Below are 16,966 nucleotides of genomic sequence, written 5' to 3'. Positions count from 1 at the left end.
AAATATTTTACCAACATTAAGTACGAAATGTTCAATGGGAGGAGAAATTAAAGCCACAGGGCACTTGAAGACTGTAATGACAATCTCAACCAGTAGGTGGCGCTCGTCTACTATGCCTGCTGACATCGCCGGAAGTCAGGGTGGAAAATCACCAAATCAAGTCGGGTGAAAACAAACTTTGTGGCAATTTCCAGTTTATTCCCTGTTCCTCCTGGGACTGCAGCTCCAATTCATGCAGTAGAAAACGTTGGTAAGTACAAAGATATTTTTTATGATTCTGTAAATTAGACGTTTTCGGCTAGAAGACCAGAGGAAGAAATAGCGTTGAGGACGTTATTCTGAATACAGTTAGAAATAGGGATTTTGTACAGTTCTGATGTGTGTTTCTTAAAATCTTTATTAAAAAAAATTAAAATAAAAAAGCAGACAACGTGTTCGGCGTGCATAAAAATCTAAAAATAAATTAAGGCTACTTGTGTAAGTTTTACTTTTTCGAGGCATAGTATTTTTTATGGTCAGTAAAATTTAATTCGCCTCTGTCATAATATGGCTAAATAAAACAAACATTCAATACTGGGATGAGATGTTAGTTACGGTGTTAATAATCAAATTTGCTTACGTTAACCTGTCTAAACCCTGACCGCTGACTATTTGTGCACTGCTAAAGTAAATGTTACTTTTACTACAGTATGTGTTCCCTCACGCATTATTAAGAAAGAGTGACGCACAACCTGTTTATCCAGCTTGCGCTGCACATGTATCCGTTGGGCAGAAACTATCATACCGCATAACAAACGCAGCCGTCTCTCATCAAATCTGACGGGAAACATGCTGGATGAGCCTCCTTTCATCCTGTCCCTTTTGCGTGACTCCCGAGTCTTGTTCAGCCAGTTACCCAGCCCGATAGCTCGGCAGCGTACAGGAAGCATTAAGGACTGCTGGGTTTTCCCCCCCACAAACTGCAGGACCATATTTTTTTTCTTATCTTTATTTTGTTTTAATGACATATTGGTTCTGATAATTTTTATTTTGATATCTATCTATCTATCTATCTATCTATCTATCTATCTATCTATCTATCTATCTATCTATCTATCTATCTATCTATCTATCTATCTATCTATCTATCTATCTATCTATCTATCTATCTATACTTCAATATAAGCCTTTATGAAATATATGAAGGTGGAGTTGATTAAGTGCTGCTTCACAAGTTCAGACAAGCACAGCTCATGTAAGAAGTCTTAGGATTACAGGATTAATGTTTAACTCAGCTTCAGTGCTTAACTTTTATAATTTTCTATCTTCAAATCTATCAGGTCTGTTTTCTGTGTTTATATATTATTTATTAATATAGCTGCTGTTTTGGAACACATTTCACAGTTTTGGTTACACCGCTGTACTATATCAAGGTTTTACTAAAACAGCAAACAATGATACACATGTCATTCTTACAGTTTATAGGCCTTTTAATACAAAGGGCCAGAGTTGCCAGGGGTCTCTTCAGCTGTATGGAGCAAAGGGAACACAGAAGGCCCCTCCCTGACCTGTTGCTGTACTACCAGATTATCTGCTTCTGATTGAAAGAATGCTACATTTTATTTTCTTTGCTGCACTCAAAAGGTATATTTCACGGATAGAAACTTGTGTTTTGGAAATTAAATTAGTGTCGCAAATCTCTCCTATTAGGACTGCTGGCTCTTCCCAAATAGCCTTACTGAATATCAGCTGATATCAACTGTTATATGAAGCAGGACGACAAAAGCGTATACTATTCTGCAAAAATTAGCCCTACTACTAAAGTTAGTGACAGTTTATTCCATAAGTTGATAAATCATCATCATTTTACTTACATTATTATTACAACAAATGATATTTTAAATGCTGTAAGAATAAATACTGTTTTTAATAAAGGTTATATCTTGTTTTTTTATTTTTATAGGCTGTTTAATGCTGCGTTACATCAACGTTTCTTTCTTGGTGTCATCTTACTGCAGGAATCTCATGTTTTAAAGTGAACTGGGTAGCAAAAACACTGATGTGTTTCACCCATTGTAATGTGGATAAAAAGACACAATAGAAACATGATCATACAGTGGGGGCTTGATTTTTGTATCCAAATTAAGATCTCACTATCAACACTTTAAAGATCTTGGTGCTGAATTTCTGGCTGTTACGGAATGTCAAGAACCGAACACAGTACCCTGTTAACAAAGTCTCTCTTCATGATGCGGAAACCTGATCTTTCTGCTCCAGAAATCTTTGCCCTTAATGTCTATCACACATTTTATTGCAGAGTTCAGATTTGTTCTATTGCTTTTTATGAAACACAATACAAAAATCAAAAGTTTCACATAAATGTTATCTTGCCTTTATATTACCTGGTTTCAAGTTGCACATGTGAAAAGCTCGGATTGTAATCTTTTGTGCTTTACCCACAGCTTGTGAGGCTTGATTCATTACAGGAATAGTCCAAATTCCTGTCATATTGTAGATGCCCTTTTACAATATTCTACCCCTGCTAGTTTTCCTAATGACTGGTGAGGCCGAAGTGTTCAAACAGGTTTTCATTAAAATGAAAAATCTTAAATTTATCTTGCAGTCATCAATGGTTGGCACCAGCAGCTTCAAATAACTGCTTGCTGCTTTGTACGGGCATTTTAACAGCTGCTCTCTTTCTCCGATGAATTTGTCTAACAGAAACCTTCCTCATTATGTCTTTATCTGTACAAACCCATCTTTGTTCTAAATCAGCCACAAATCTCTTCACAGTATGATAACGCTTCAGTTTTAGGTGATATAGGTGGAAAAAATTTCTCACTTTAATATATTTACATTTAATTTGTTGATTTGACTTTTTTAAAGGCAAAAAATAACCTATACTAATTCAGTTGGAGGAAACACTGCCGTAACTTCAGACATTTAGTGTAATTAATTAGTTATTCAACAGTTTTTAGTTTAAAGATAAAAGTTGTGACAGTTGCATACAAATAGGACATAGTAACCTGCAAACCACTGGATGTGTAGATCTGACTAAACATAGTTGCACTTAGAGTTTGATACTAGCACCAACATGTTCTGAAATGTTTTACCAGTTCTGTAATTGCGACACTCTTGCAACTTCTCTTAGCAACACTTTTTTTTTAACCAAGAAAACAATTTGCCCTGAATTCTTAAATTAAATCTGTTTTACTATACATGATATTAGTGGAAGTTGGGGCCTTCCTTTGACTTGCTTTTTTTCCCCATAATGTCCCAAATGTTGCTGGATGTAAGGCCTGCCCTGCAGGCCTTTTCGAGCAGAGAATCTTTTTCAACACACCCATGCTAATGAAAAAGGTGCAGAACATTTTCATTGTAAGAAAATATGTTTGACCTTCACTTTAAAAAATGTTACCTAGTTCAAGCATATGTTTACATTGCTTTTAAACACACAAAAACTAAACTTACTATTTATAATTACACAGAGTGGTGGCTTACAAGGTACTCTGTCTTCTCATTTGCCTTTGTTATTTCTATTACACAACATTTTTTGTCCTGTTGCACAAACCCTACCTATAGCCAGACTTCCCTCTGACATGGTTTCCCCTGTTCTGACAGGTCTGTAGTGATGCACACAAGCAGGAAACATGCTTCAGATTTCTCTTTTGCAAGACTAGAGTTATATTTAAGCACAAGAATTATTTATCCTGCTCTTCTTTTCAATTTTTTTCTTTCAGTTTAAATTTCTTTAATAAAAAGTTAAATGCTTTGCTTTTATCTATTCTAGGAGCAGCTCAGTGAACTGGAGAATCTTTAACGTATTTTAATAAATTGAAATGAAAATGTGAAAATTATGTATCAATTCCTAACACATTGATATATTTAAATTCTTTGTTTACATTCATTTTGAATATTATTTCTTAGTGCTAATAAAAATCCAAGCTTCAGTTTTTAATAATATTCAACAAGACCAACAAGACATTATTTTTGGTACAGAAATGTTAACCTCGTAGTGAGTTTTGAGTACTGCTTCAAAGCATATTGTTGGAAAGTTGAGTGGAAGGGAAACGTGTATCTTTGCAATGCAATATGCATTCAATACTTGCCTCTGGTTATTTTTTTATAAATAGAATAGAAATGTGATTGCCCCAACAGGGCCACTTTGCCATTTTGCTTGTGATACTGGATATTTACTTCAACTTGTACACAAAAGAAAAAATAATCACTTAAGACAGTGGTCCCCAACCTTTTGAGGAGGGGGGGGGACATTGTCGCAGCCTGTGGGATGTTCCCTGACTGGGAGTGAGAACGCAGCCTGTTGAATGTGACAGGTAGCCAATCAGAAAGCGCGGTGACGTAAGAACGGAGGGGAATCCCAAACAGTTGACATGGCGCAACTGAGAGTCCAGTGGACATCGGAGGTGATATGTGGAAATGTTTATAACTATATGTAAAGGTCATTTTTATATATGTTTATTATACAGTATGTGGTTATGTTTATTCAGTTAAAAATGTTAACTACGAATATTTAATTATTTCTTGCGCGGCCGATACGGACTGGTACCGGTCCGCGGCCGGGGGTTGGGGACCACTAACTTAAGACACATAATCTCCAGCAGACACACTTTAACCACAGACAATGTGAAAAACAGAATCAACAACAAAAACATGTCATGGCTCATGGTTTCCCTGCGTACTACCTAATTATTTGCCAGGGTATCATTCATGCTGCCATCACTCCCTGCAGGCCCGCTGCGCTACACTCCCACTGCATCTGTGCAGTTTGGCATGGAGGTGATCACGGCTTCACTCTGTTGAGGTGTTTGGGAAGCCCACCGTTATGTCATCTGAATTGTTGGTTCTGGTGTCTGCCATTATTCTTTTAACAATTCTCCACAGGCTTTCTGTGGGATGTAGGTCAGGCCAGTTTCCAAGATAATCAACCTTACTGAGGCTTTAGTATTTCTACTTTGGGCAGTGCAGGCAGACTCTACCTCCTGCTGGAAAATGAAAACATCTTCTTCACAAAGCTTGTCACCAGAGGAAATCATAAAGTTCTCTAAAACTTTCTGCCAGATGTCTGTAGACCCTCACTAGAATTTCTGAATGGACATTACTTCATGTTTTTTCTTCCACTGAACTTTCCATTTACATCAATACTTAAAATTTCTGAAAAAAAAAAATATATATATATATCAGCTGACGTTATTCAGATTAATGCAGAACATGTATAATAAATAGTTAATAAATCTATGAGTTTACTGTTTGAATTAAATTTCTGAAGTTAATTGCCTTTTTGATGATATTATAAATGTTTTGTCTCAAAGTTTTGAGATGCACAGTGCAGAGCTAATGAGAACATTTGTTCATTTAAACACAATTATGATTTTATTTTTGTTTCCTTTGTCCAGAAATAAAAACAATGTTCTTGTACATCCTCGGGCTGGTGGCTGTTTGGTACCTATATCGCTGGTACAAAGAAAGCAAAAGAGTTCCCAACAAGGGGAGCAAATATGTGTACATCACTGGTTGTGACTCTGGGTTTGGGAACAACCTGGCCAAACATCTGGACAAGCTGGGCTTTTGTGTGATTGCTGGCTGTTACACAGAGAAGGGTGAAACTGAGCTGAAGAAGGTCTCCTCCGAAAGGCTCACGGCCATTTCCCTGGACGTCGCCAAGTCTGAAAGTGTGAAAAAGGTGGCGGCTTTCATTAAGACTCTTGTTGGAGAGAAAGGTGAGTGGTTTCCTTGCCCGTTTTATTTTATCGGTTGATTAACCCTCTTGTTATGTTTGTTTCTGAGGTACAGCAATAATGTTGCTGGGTCAATTTTACCCGTGGATCAATTAATCAGGCAACAGTGTCAGAAATCAAAAAAATCCTCCAAAACATTTTTGTATCTGATTATTAACTCCAATACTAACCATTTCAATCAATATTTGTGCAATGATGTTTCTTTTTTTTATTTCTCCCTAATAAAGGATCAATGACGACAACTTACTCATTTACTCTTTTGGACAACAGTATCTATGTAATATGTAGAACATAGATACTGTGTTCAGATACATAGAATCTATGTATATGAATGTGTAAAATTTTCAATTTATATGTACATTTTCAATTTATATGCACTGTTATATGTTTGTAATAGTGTACCTATTAAGACAAATAGAAAAAGTTTCATGCAGAAAAAAATACTTCCAAGTATTTAAAAAAACATTTTAAACTTTAAAACGGGTCAATTTGACCCGCAACATAACAGGAGGGTTAAGTTAGGAAGAAATAGTTAGCAGAGATAGTCTGGTTATTTTGATGTAACTCGCTGATGTGGGTTTTATCAGTCCCATCCCAGGGTTCATCTTGCACTTATGTTGTTTCAGGTCTGTGGGCTGTTGTAAACAATGCTGGAGTTGCCACGCCGTCCGGTCCCGTAGACTGGCTCACCATTGACGATTACAAATCCATGCTAGCCGTCAACCTCAATGGAGTGATCGACGTCACTCTGAGCGTGCTCCCTCTCATCAAGAAGGCCAGGGGCAGAGTAGTAAATGTAGCCAGTGTGTTCGGGCGAATCAGTCCATTTGGGGGGCCTTACTGTGTGTCCAAGTATGGAGTGGAGTCCTTTAATGACAGCCTGCGGTAAGAAGGACCAGTGTTTTGTTTTGTTTTTTTCTTGTTCTTGATTGAGATTGTCTCCTTTTTTAATGTGTATTTCTGTGTTTTAGTTTAAACATGGCGCCGTTTGGAGTCAAAGTTTTGTGCATTGAGCCAGGCTTCTTCAAAACAAGCGTGACTGACACTGTGATACTGAAAAACCAATTTAAGGGCCTTTGGGACAGATTACCTCAGGATATGAAGGATGACTACGGGCAAACTTTCTTGGAAACAAGTGAGTTTTAGTATTGCCTCTTATCTTTACCCTCAGGCCCAAATGCCCACACTCCCAATGGCATGTGATTAAAATGTCCTTTGTATCCATAGATATAGAATAGAGGCTTGCCTCTAAAATTTAAGGAGCATTGAATTGTATCAATCTGCATTTACATTTTATGAAATGTTTTAAACTTATCTAAACCATTGTTGGATCTCAGCAGAGATCCAACAGGTTAAAAACAACCTTGTTCTTAGGTTTTACAAACTTATGCCTATATTTTGAACGTATTTTGTTGACATTGCAACCTATTAAGTACCTGAAATTTATGTTTGCTTTCAAAAAAATATTTGCAGTACTTTAGTTTTAAACCATGTTGCACAGGATATCTTCAAAAAAGGCTTCATAAGCGTTTGCAAATATTTATTTTAAATCACGTCTTTAGCAGATAGATAAGATTAATGGTAGAGCATATGTAAGGTGTTTTTTTTATGAACTAACAGAAGGCTGAACGTGAAACTAGCTTGGACTTCTTGACCTCTTACAGTTTGTGCAATAAGCAAAAATACATTTATCTTCCCTGCTTATAGGCATTTAACTTTAGATTAGATGAAGGTTCAGAGACAGAAAGTAAGTAGATAAATGCACATCTTCAGTACATATTTCACTGAACAGAAACCAGTTTTGTTTAGATTCCCAAATGCTTGTGAAAAAGGAATCTTTGAAACTTCACTACAGTGCCTTGACCAAGTGGAGCAGGGTCTAGCATTTTAAACCTTTTTTTATGCATCAGCCATTTCATGCATCAGCCAAAGTGCTTTGCATTCAGTCAGTCATTCACACAGTTTTATGATTATTTATTTTTTTCCTAAGTTCCAAGTTAAATCATGTCCAGATCACCCACTGCAGAACATTGACTCTTTCAGGTCTCGAACAGCTGGATGAAAGGTTCAATCAGCTTCGAGACAGCGACCTGATGAAGGTAGTCCACTGTATGGAGCACGCCATCGCCTCCATCCACCCTCGCTACCGCTACTCCCCAGGATGGGATGCTAAGTTCCTCTGGTTGCCCATGTCATACATGCCAACTTGGATTTCAGATCGATTTTTCCTTCGATACAGTCCCAAACCCAAAGTATCTATGATTTGAGAAGCATCCTGTGCGTGTTATTTTCACAACAGTAAATGTTAGCTTTACACGTCTGCCAAACTTTGTCAACATCCTTTACGTCTCAAGTTCTGTAATAATCTGTACGTAACTAACCCCTTACTTGAAAATGAAGTTTTCCATATGACATATGTATTTTGAATAACAGTTTCTGTGTTAGTTACAAAGAGTAAACAGAAACAATAATGTGCTGTGTAACCTTTGCTCTTGGACAAAGCCAGTTGTTTTGAAGGTAAAGGGAACATGTTTATCAAAACTGAAAGTTATGTAATCTTGTTTGGTCTCTTTCACAAGTCCATGCTGGTCAACCATTTACTCCTTCTCTTATATTCGCTATGGACCTTGGCTCTACAGATAAAGCGGAAAACTTCACCGGCAAGTTTAAGCTTTGCTCGGTTAATTTGTACAGTTGAAGGTGAGAAGCGGCTACTTGTGGAGAGCTGTAATCATGGTATGTTTACATTATTCTTATTTTTATATGTGTTGGTGCTAGTGCTGGAAATGATCAATTGTGATGATCATCAAAAACTCGTTCAGAGGTAAATGTAGGAATTTTTACTTTTAAAGAAATATATTTTTACTGAAATTTACTGCCCTCTGGTGGAAGATGAAAGCAGTTGCATCGAGGATTCTTGGTTTTGGCTTTACAAGAGAATGATGATGTGGTGGTGCACAAACAAGAATATTTTTTACGTTATTCCCTTTGTTTCTTTTACACTTGGACCAGGCTGACTGTTTTCTACATGCTGATAAAGCACAGATTAATAAGTATTACACCTCTGTGTAAAACCAAATTATACTCGATCTGTAGCTCGAGTATAATTTGTGACACCTCCAATCAGTTTATTCTGAATAATTGTATTTTACAGTTTGACTTTTCATGCATAGAAGTTGAAAAAAATTCAATGAAAGCACATTTAGCTTCTTCAGTTTCTTTTTGGCTTTGTCATAATAAAGAAAAAGATGATTTTCTATGTATTGCATAAAAAGGAATATAGACTAATCCTGTGTTTTTAAATGTCAAAATATGACTGCTTTGCTATGATGTAATAATAAAAATCTATAAAATTCCACTTTTTTGTCACCAGGTGTCCACTAATCATTAAATACATGCTTATCATGTCTCATATAGACCCAGTTCAGTATTTTGATAAACTCTTCTTAGTGGGTCTGGGTCTTTTCCCCTTCACAAAGAAACTTTCCAAAGACATCTGATCTGTTTCTTACTCAGTTTGCTGCTTGTGGGCTCAATGTTGGCGCGCAAGGCGTAACCGGTTAAAGGATTTTCAAAATAAAAGATCCTCCAGACTCAAATAATACATAAAATAGAAATATTTAGTTATTTCTTGTGCGGCCTGGTACCAATTGGTCCACAGACCGGTACTGGTCCGCGGCCCGGGGGTTGGGGACCACTGGGATAAGGAACAAATCTAAAATATGCAGGATTCTGGTCCTCAAGGAATGGAGCTTGAGAAAACTGTTTAAAAGCTGAAGGTAAAATGGCACCATGTGCCTGGAAAACACATAATACTGCCCCTTTAATGAAAATATTGCATGTTTAGTTTATTCTTGAGCTACAAAAATATTGCATTACTTTAACTTGGATTGTGATTTTTTTTTATTATTATAATTTAGTAAGTATTTTTGACATGATTTTGACCAACATGACAAAATTGTCACGCTGTAAGATAAAACTGAATTGATTCAATGACTGAGTCATTTAAAGTTTCATCCTCTTAGGTGCAAGTTGATGAAGCAGTGAGCGGTTTTGTTGAGGTAGGTTTATTTTTATTTTATCCTCACACTACATCTTCTCTTCGCTCCTTCTCTGATATATGTATATAAACTGGCATCTCAATATTTTTTTGCCTTTCAGGTTCTTCTGTCAAATTTGGTTTTAACCTGTGTGTTACTTCTGGCCTGGTATGCTGCTGTCCGCTGGTACATCAGAGATTCCTACAGGATTGGTGGTTTCAGTCAGAAGCATGTGTTCATCACCGGCTGTGACAGTGGCTTTGGGAACCTCCTGGCCAGACAGCTGGACCAGAAAGGCTTCAGGGTCACAGCTGGATGCCTCACGGAGAAAGGTGCTGCAGATTTAGCAGCAGCGACAAGCCCCAGACTGAAAACCCTCCTTGTGGATGTTACAGACAGCGCGAGCATCCGGAGTGCCGTGGAGTTTGTGAAGAGAGAGGTGGGGGAGCGAGGTGAGCGGGGATGGATCACTGTAGGGGTTCCAGTTGTAGTAAACTACTAGTGAAAGTGACAGAGAACTTTGTGTATGCACGTTGATCACCAGAAATAGCGTAAATGCTATGCTAAGTGTGAAAAGAGGTGGTAGCAGTATCATGCTGTGGGAATGCTTTTTCTCAGCATGAGCATGGAAGTAGGTGATGGTAAAATTCATGAAAAGCTAAATACAGCGTAATACTGGAAGAAAAGTAGCTAAAGGTTGAAACAGTGTCAAACTGTAAGAAATCGAAGAAAATGTTAAGGCCATCTTTTGCAGGAGAGCTTTGTTTTCTGGGTTCTTAGTGCTATTAGCTGATTGTCCTCTGTTTTCCCCCACAGGCCTCTGGGGGCTGGTGAATAACGCTGGCAGGTCGGTTCCCATCGGACCGCCAGAATGGATGCATCTGGAGGACTTTACAAAGGTGTTGGATGTAAATCTGATCGGGGTTATTGATGTAACCCTGCAGTTTCTGCCTCTCCTGAAGAAAGCCAAGGGCAGAGTGGTGAACGTGGCCAGCATTTTGGGGAGGCTGTCTCTCACCGGTGGAGGATACTGTCTGTCCAAATGGGGTGTGGAAGCTTTCTCTGACAGTCTCAGGTAGAGAAATGAAAACATTTCCTGCATTTGAGGTTTTTAAATTAGAGGTGAGAGATGTGCCTCACTAACTTGAATAGTATTGCCAGATTTTTCCACAGATTGAAAGATGCAGTTATTGTTTTAAAAATGGCTCCACTAAGGTTAGAAGAGAGTAAATGTCTGTTGTAAACAAAATACTTGAAGAAAAGGAAACGTGTGTCACAAACTGTCTCTAAGGGTGGAAAAAGTAAAACTGACATGTAGAAAAGAAGTCTTGTTTAATGTGTTTCAACCAAGAGGTGATGATCATTTCTCATTCTTCTAAAAACATGAAATCTACAGTAGTTAGATGAGCAGATAATACTGGCATTGACAGCTCCCCCAGTTCCATCCCCTTGATGCTTCTGGCTGATATTTTGGGTATTTTATGAGAGAAAAAATCTATTGTGAGTATAAGTATTTTAGTCAACTAATTATATGCTCATACCATTGAGCATGTCATTGATCTTGTGGTGGTTTGAGATGAATTTGAGATAATAGTCCACATGGGACTAAAGATGTTGTCTTTTTCTTCTCAGGAGGGACATGCAGCACTTCGGTATAAAAGTGAGCATCATTGAGCCAGGTTTCTTCAAGACTGGTGTGACCAGTGTAGATCTCATCAATGCTGACTTGAAAAGGCTGTGGGCATACCTTCCTCAAGGCGTTAAGGACTCATATGGTGCCACATACTTAGATGACTGTGGGTAGAAAAGCAGCTTGTTTAAATTCTCAAAGAAGTAAATAACTTTTAATTAACCAAATCTTTTTTTTTTTTTTTTTTTTTACAGATATGAGAATGCAGGGCTTCTCTATGAACATCCTGTGCTCCCCAGATATCTCCAAGGTTACCTGGTGCATGGAACATGCTCTCACTGCCCAGCATCCACGGACACGTTATGGAGCTGGCTGGGATGCTAAGTTTTTCTGGATCCCTCTGTCCTATCTACCTTCATTTGTCTCTGACTTTATTGTACATATGCTCCTCCCCTCACCTAAAGACAAAACAAGCAGTTGAATAAAAGATGGTTATACACAGTGTAAAAACATCCCCTATAGTAGTATAGGGCAGTATAGTAGTATATACTATACTACTATAGTAGTAGTATAGTATATACTACTATAGTAGTATAGTAGTATAGTAGTATCTCAAAAACCAGGACTCCTTAACATCTAATCAAGATCGTTGAGACGAATACTGCCCTCTCCTGGACAGATGTAGGAACAACAACATTGAAAAAAAAATACCAGATGCATAACTTTAATAAACTCAAACGCAAGTCTTGGCTGCATAACTTGGGATTTTGTAAAAAATTTTCGCCTGGTTCAGTGCAATAAAACCACACTACTGATATTCTTATGACCTGAGACAATGGACTGGTGTCTACATTTGACACCAGTCCAATGTAGACAGATCTGTGGATAGTAACAATATTGAGCCAATTTCGTTCAAATTCTAAATTAATTTTCCTCTGGACAGATATTTGTTTTTCAATTGAATTGTGTAAATGTCATGTTACGATTAGTTATTATCAATATGGAGCTGTTACCTTAAACTTAATGCAACTATTTAAAGAAGAAAGCTCATAGTTTTGCAAGAAAGCTGCAAATAAAACACATTTTGTACCATTTTAATCCTCAGAGTGTATTCCTGTAGTTTTGACTGCAGTGAAGCAACCTTTTTGATAAATATCGCCATCTGCAGGTCATATTTAAAATATCGTCAAAATTTGTCACTGTACTGTTCAGATAAACCCTTCTGCCTGCTTCCAAAATAAAAGTAAAAAAAAAATAAAATCTGAGCTTGGTTAAGTTTTTATTGCTTTAATTTCCAAAAACCTTCTTGTCTCAAAAACCAAAAGCATACACAAAAAACAAAAAAAGAAACTTCCAAGCAGAATCATAATTTTTCCATTTCATAACACTTAATTGCATATCTGCACTCATTCAGGACCATAAAAAGACCTGTATGTAGGAGTCAGGATGACGAATGGTTTTGATCTGAAAGTTTTTAATTTGTTTCTCTTTCACACGCATACGTACACGCCTACACGCACACCCCCACACAATCCTTAAAGCCTTCAGTTCCACATTCCCTCAAAATGTAGCAATTATGAACAGATATCGTTATGTCCCATCCAGTTGAATAATTTCAGGGTTTAAAAAATACTCCGTTTCCATAGAATGAAGATCAGCAAGTAGAAGAATTACTTTATTTAAGACAGCATTTGTGATGATGGCAGCTACCACTGGTAGTAAAATAATTTTATGCTTTCATCTGTTTCTTCAGCAACAATGTTTTGCTGGGCCAGCTGGGAGCAGAGCTTACACAGTTAAAGGGTGGTCTGTTTCTTATGAGCAGACAGGGGGACCATCCTACTCCTTAAAAAGTCCCTGACTTTGCTATAAACCAATTTGGCACTGACAATGCAGCTCAAAACTTTCAAGCTCAAAACAAAACTGACAATGCTTAAAGAAGTTTTACTGCCTAAGAAAGAGTCTACATCATGTGTTCCTGCTGCAAAAATGACAAAATGTAAAACCAGAGTCTGGAAAGTGATTCAGACTGTTAGAAAAGCTGTATAAAACGACATCCATAAAAAGAGGTTTTAGAGTTGGAGAATAAAAACGCAGTCTCTGATGCAGTCTAAACCAGCGGACGTGTCACCATTTAAAGCATTCAAAAATAAAGAGCACAAAGTGTGCATGTACACATGTATAAATGTCCCAGATGTGTAGAGAAGGAAAGCAAAGTGTCGCTGAGGGACAGGGCAGGACGAGACGGGCAGATGCCACCCATATGTGATACGGGGAAAAACAACTCCGATTGAATCAGTGAGGGTGGGGATCTTTGCTGTTCAGGAGGCGGGCCTGGCTGGAGGAGACTGTAGCGCTGCGAATGACCTCCATCCACCTGCCAGTGAATTAGGACTTATTAGAGAAATGAATCAAACACTATAGATGAATTTATAAAAAAAATAACAAATAGTACAGGTTACCTCTCAAAAGTGTATTCACTTTCCGATCTGAAGTAGTACACATGAGACTTAAAATGTAGCTTGAAGACGTAGTCCTTGTGAATGTTTTCATTTTCAGTGGGAACAGTGACTGAGTATCCCAGCAGAGGGAGGCTGGCCAAAGGATAATCATCCTGTGGGAAGATTTGGTAGAAAGAATTTAAAAATGTACTTTTTAGGTTGATTAAAAGCCAACCTAAAACAAAACAAACAAACAAAAAACAACAACTTTGTTTTGGAAATATAAATACAAAGTTTGCAATAAACCCATTGCAAATACTTCTACAGTGGCCAGATTATATAGAGGCGATAACCAGGCGATTAACCTTGAGACTGTAAGGTGAATAAAAAAGGGAATATATTTTGGAAATACCAATACCTTTTTCAGACCTGGAAATTAAATTAAATTTCACGTTCTCTGTAGTTTTCTGGTCTGCAAAGTGACCCTGACTAAACTCAGGTCAAATGTTGTTCCCAAACACTTTTTGTGGTAGGAAGCAAGAATGAAAAGCCTGCACGGGAGCATGTGTTCACAGCTAACATGGCACTTCTATCTGATATTCTACACCAAGATGTGATGCTGGAGGAGGGGAAAACAGCAGGAGAGAGAGGTGGAAGGGTTCACAGTGCAAACAGTATGACCTGTGTTTGGTAGTCACCTGGTGAGATTTGTAGAAAAACAGACTGAAGTTGGTGAAGACCACCCACAGCTTCTGCCACCCGTTGCTATTCTTGAATTTTCTCAGCAGGTTTCCCGATAGCTGATTCTGGTCAAAACAGGACAGGAACACATTTAATTAGGAAGTGACATAAGCTAACTCGAAACATGTCTACAAACAATAAACCTACTGTTGGTTAAATAGTGCTGCTTCCTGATATTCTATTTAATCCTTTCTCAATCATTTCTGCCAAAACCAAATAAAAATCAAAACAGCCCTAACACATAAGGTAGCTTCTTACTTTTTGTTTATGCCAGAGCAGATTTTTACAGTGTATTTGGTCTTAATTTAAATAACTGAACTATTTTAATAATAAGGCTGTAACACAACAAAATGTAGAAAAAAATGGAAGCTCTGGTTACTTTAAAGATACACTGTAAATCACCCAGATAAAAATGTCATGGTTCTGTAAATCACCCTTTTTAGATTTTACCTTATTTGCTACATAGGTAACCTACTTGTTTAGTTAAACTTCTACTTTTCTTGAAAGGAATAAAAACATTTTACATTGTTTGTTTTAAAAAAAAAAATTGAGGCACAGAAATAGCAGTCTTTTTGTGAAATACTTCATATTTAAAAGAGCCCAACAACTGCATGGCCTGCAATAAACTGGAACTCAAATATATTTTATTAGACGTAACATGGCTGGTAGAAAACAAGAACTGAAGTTGAAAAAAAAAAAGACGTTTTCTCCACTAGTCTATTGAGTGCGTGTTTTCTTTAAACTGGGGCAGGATATGTTGCATCTTGAGATATTTTAGCTAACTTCAATTTTTTTAATCAGTTAATTCATTAGTCAAACAAGCTATTTATTTTTCATATTATAGACAGCTTTTTTCCTTAATAAATAAAATAATCATTAGAAATGAATCTGAAATTATTTGAATCTTTTAAGTGTAAGGTAAAAACCTTTTCCTGGTAATGGTTATCTAATGTATTCCTCTGAATTCAGGCGAACACTTTCCATATTACGTAGTCCTGAAATTTAATATTTTCCACTTTTAAATCTATTACACCCCATGTCACACTTCAAAGCCTGATCTGTCTTTTTAGGGTTGGAAAAAAAAGATTGACTCAACTGTGTGATGATTCTGAAAAAAAAGCAAATGTGTAAAACTTGAAAAACATTTTGTCAGCACCTCAAGAACACAAACAGGTGCCTTTCCTGTCTGCCTGGCTCTTTTACCTCTAGACTCCTGCAGGATTCACTAAAGGAGAGGCTCTGAACTCGGTACCAGCAGATAACAGACAGAGGCACTGGTCCCTGGCCATTCGGGGCCTTTTTGTCCCTGACTGGACTAGGCTCCTCTATCACGGAGGAATGCACAGATGTGAGAGAGAGAAACAGACAGAGAGGGCGGGAGGAACAGAAACACAGAAACTGAGTAGGTTACACACAAGCATGCAGTGGCAGGGGTTAACACCAAGGCAGACAGTGTATCCAGGCAAAGCTGTGAAGAGGACATTGTTACGACAACAGAGGGAGAGCAGAACTGGTGCAGGACGCTACCTCACAAATCAAGATCCTTTCTGTTAATGTAGGACAAGAACATTCAACAAACCAACACAATGTTTTTAGTTAGAGACAGTCAGAGATATTATGTTCAAGAAGGAGCAAGGAAGCAAGTAGAGCAGCAGCTCCGAGTTTCGATCCGGACATCACACTGAGCGCTCTCGGCCACATGACGGAAAAGTTGAAACAGCAACCTTGCTGACTGTACATGAAGATCAACATTAAAGTCATTTAAAAATAGCTTAGTGTGTACTTCTAAATGCAAATTTTTCACCAGAGAAAATATTTCAGATAACTGGGTTGTAAACAAAAAAAAAGTGGAAAATTTGGCATCTGCAGTTGTTTGGGTACACAAATAGAAAATCTTTAGAATCCATAAAGTGAAAATGATTGTTTTCCTTAAAATATATTTTTTTATGCCTCTGACTTTTGTCACTTATGTGACGCACCAACACAAAGAGGATAAAAGTGATGGGAAGGAAAAGGCAAAATTGTTGGTATTTTTTTTATTTTTATATTTTTACCAAAAAAAAAATCTGGAAAGTGTGGGGTGCATTTAAATTCAAAACCCACCACTCTGATACTCCTAAATAAAACCGAGTGCTACCCTTTATCCAAAAATAGAAATACTGTGGCACACCTGAAAAGGTACTAAGGCATGTCTGTCCACTTGAACCTTTTGACCTCCATCCAAAAGGTTTTGTGTGGTGGAAAACTAATCCAGCAGATCACATTGAGCATAGCACTCCCATGGGAAAACATGGTGGTGGCAAAAGAATGCTGTGGGGGGTGATTTCTTAATCTGGGAGAGGAAATCTAAATACTGGGAAATAACGAAAGAAAACCTGC

The 16,966-nt window shown here is 37.5% G+C and overlaps 3 protein-coding genes across 4 annotated transcripts in view; 2 read left to right on the top strand and 1 right to left on the bottom strand.

The window, feature by feature from the left end:
* The first annotated feature begins 122 nt into the window (after window positions 1–122).
* Window positions 123–9,093, top strand: dhrs9 (dehydrogenase/reductase (SDR family) member 9). The gene is made up of 5 exons (XM_032566803.1): window positions 123–250; window positions 5,394–5,717; window positions 6,362–6,620; window positions 6,707–6,870; window positions 7,779–9,093. The coding sequence occupies exons 2-5, from the start codon at window positions 5,405–5,407 to the stop codon at window positions 8,000–8,002; spliced, it is 960 nt and encodes a 319-aa protein (XP_032422694.1). The 5' UTR covers window positions 123–250; window positions 5,394–5,404; the 3' UTR covers window positions 8,003–9,093.
* rdh1 (retinol dehydrogenase 1) lies at window positions 8,370–11,915 on the top strand. The gene is made up of 6 exons (XM_032566802.1): window positions 8,370–8,471; window positions 9,761–9,796; window positions 9,897–10,227; window positions 10,592–10,850; window positions 11,408–11,571; window positions 11,660–11,915. Exons 1-6 carry the CDS (start codon window positions 8,469–8,471, stop codon window positions 11,884–11,886), a joined length of 1,020 nt encoding a protein of 339 aa, XP_032422693.1. The 5' UTR covers window positions 8,370–8,468; the 3' UTR covers window positions 11,887–11,915.
* A 756-nt stretch (window positions 11,916–12,671) lies between these two features.
* LOC116722631 (FERM, ARHGEF and pleckstrin domain-containing protein 1-like) overlaps window positions 12,672–16,966 on the bottom strand; it is a 64,664-nt gene continuing 60,369 nt past the window's right edge. The window contains exons 24-27 of one of the 2 annotated variants that reach the window (XM_032566801.1): window positions 15,791–15,912; window positions 14,545–14,652; window positions 13,868–14,019; window positions 12,672–13,782 (exon numbers count right to left, since the gene is read on the bottom strand). In XM_032566801.1, the coding sequence (XP_032422692.1) occupies window positions 13,701–13,782; window positions 13,868–14,019; window positions 14,545–14,652; window positions 15,791–15,912 (464 nt within the window). In that variant the 3' untranslated portion in view covers window positions 12,672–13,700. The remainder of the gene's footprint in view (window positions 13,783–13,867; window positions 14,020–14,544; window positions 14,653–15,790; window positions 15,913–16,966) is intronic. The other variant, XM_032566800.1, reaches the window with a different exon arrangement.

Source organism: Xiphophorus hellerii, chromosome 7 (genome assembly GCF_003331165.1).
Source record: "Xiphophorus hellerii strain 12219 chromosome 7, Xiphophorus_hellerii-4.1, whole genome shotgun sequence".
Classification (NCBI taxonomy): Eukaryota; Metazoa; Chordata; class Actinopteri; order Cyprinodontiformes; family Poeciliidae; genus Xiphophorus; species Xiphophorus hellerii.
The sequence above is the reverse complement of the archived record's forward strand: the minus strand, read 5'-3'. Positions and strand labels throughout refer to the sequence as shown.

Coding starts and splice junctions, on each gene's coding strand:
- dhrs9 (XM_032566803.1), top strand. CDS start 5,405: ATGTTCTTGTACATCCTCGGGCTGGTGGCTGTTTGGTACCTATATCGC. Junction 5,718..6,361: donor GACTCTTGTTGGAGAGAAAG/GTGAGTGGTTTC, acceptor ATGTTGTTTCAG/GTCTGTGGGCTGTTGTAAAC. Junction 6,621..6,706: donor TCCTTTAATGACAGCCTGCG/GTAAGAAGGACC, acceptor TCTGTGTTTTAG/TTTAAACATGGCGCCGTTTG.
- rdh1 (XM_032566802.1), top strand. Junction 10,851..11,407: donor GCTTTCTCTGACAGTCTCAG/GTAGAGAAATGA, acceptor TTTTCTTCTCAG/GAGGGACATGCAGCACTTCG. Junction 11,572..11,659: donor TGCCACATACTTAGATGACT/GTGGGTAGAAAA, acceptor TTTTTTTTACAG/ATATGAGAATGCAGGGCTTC.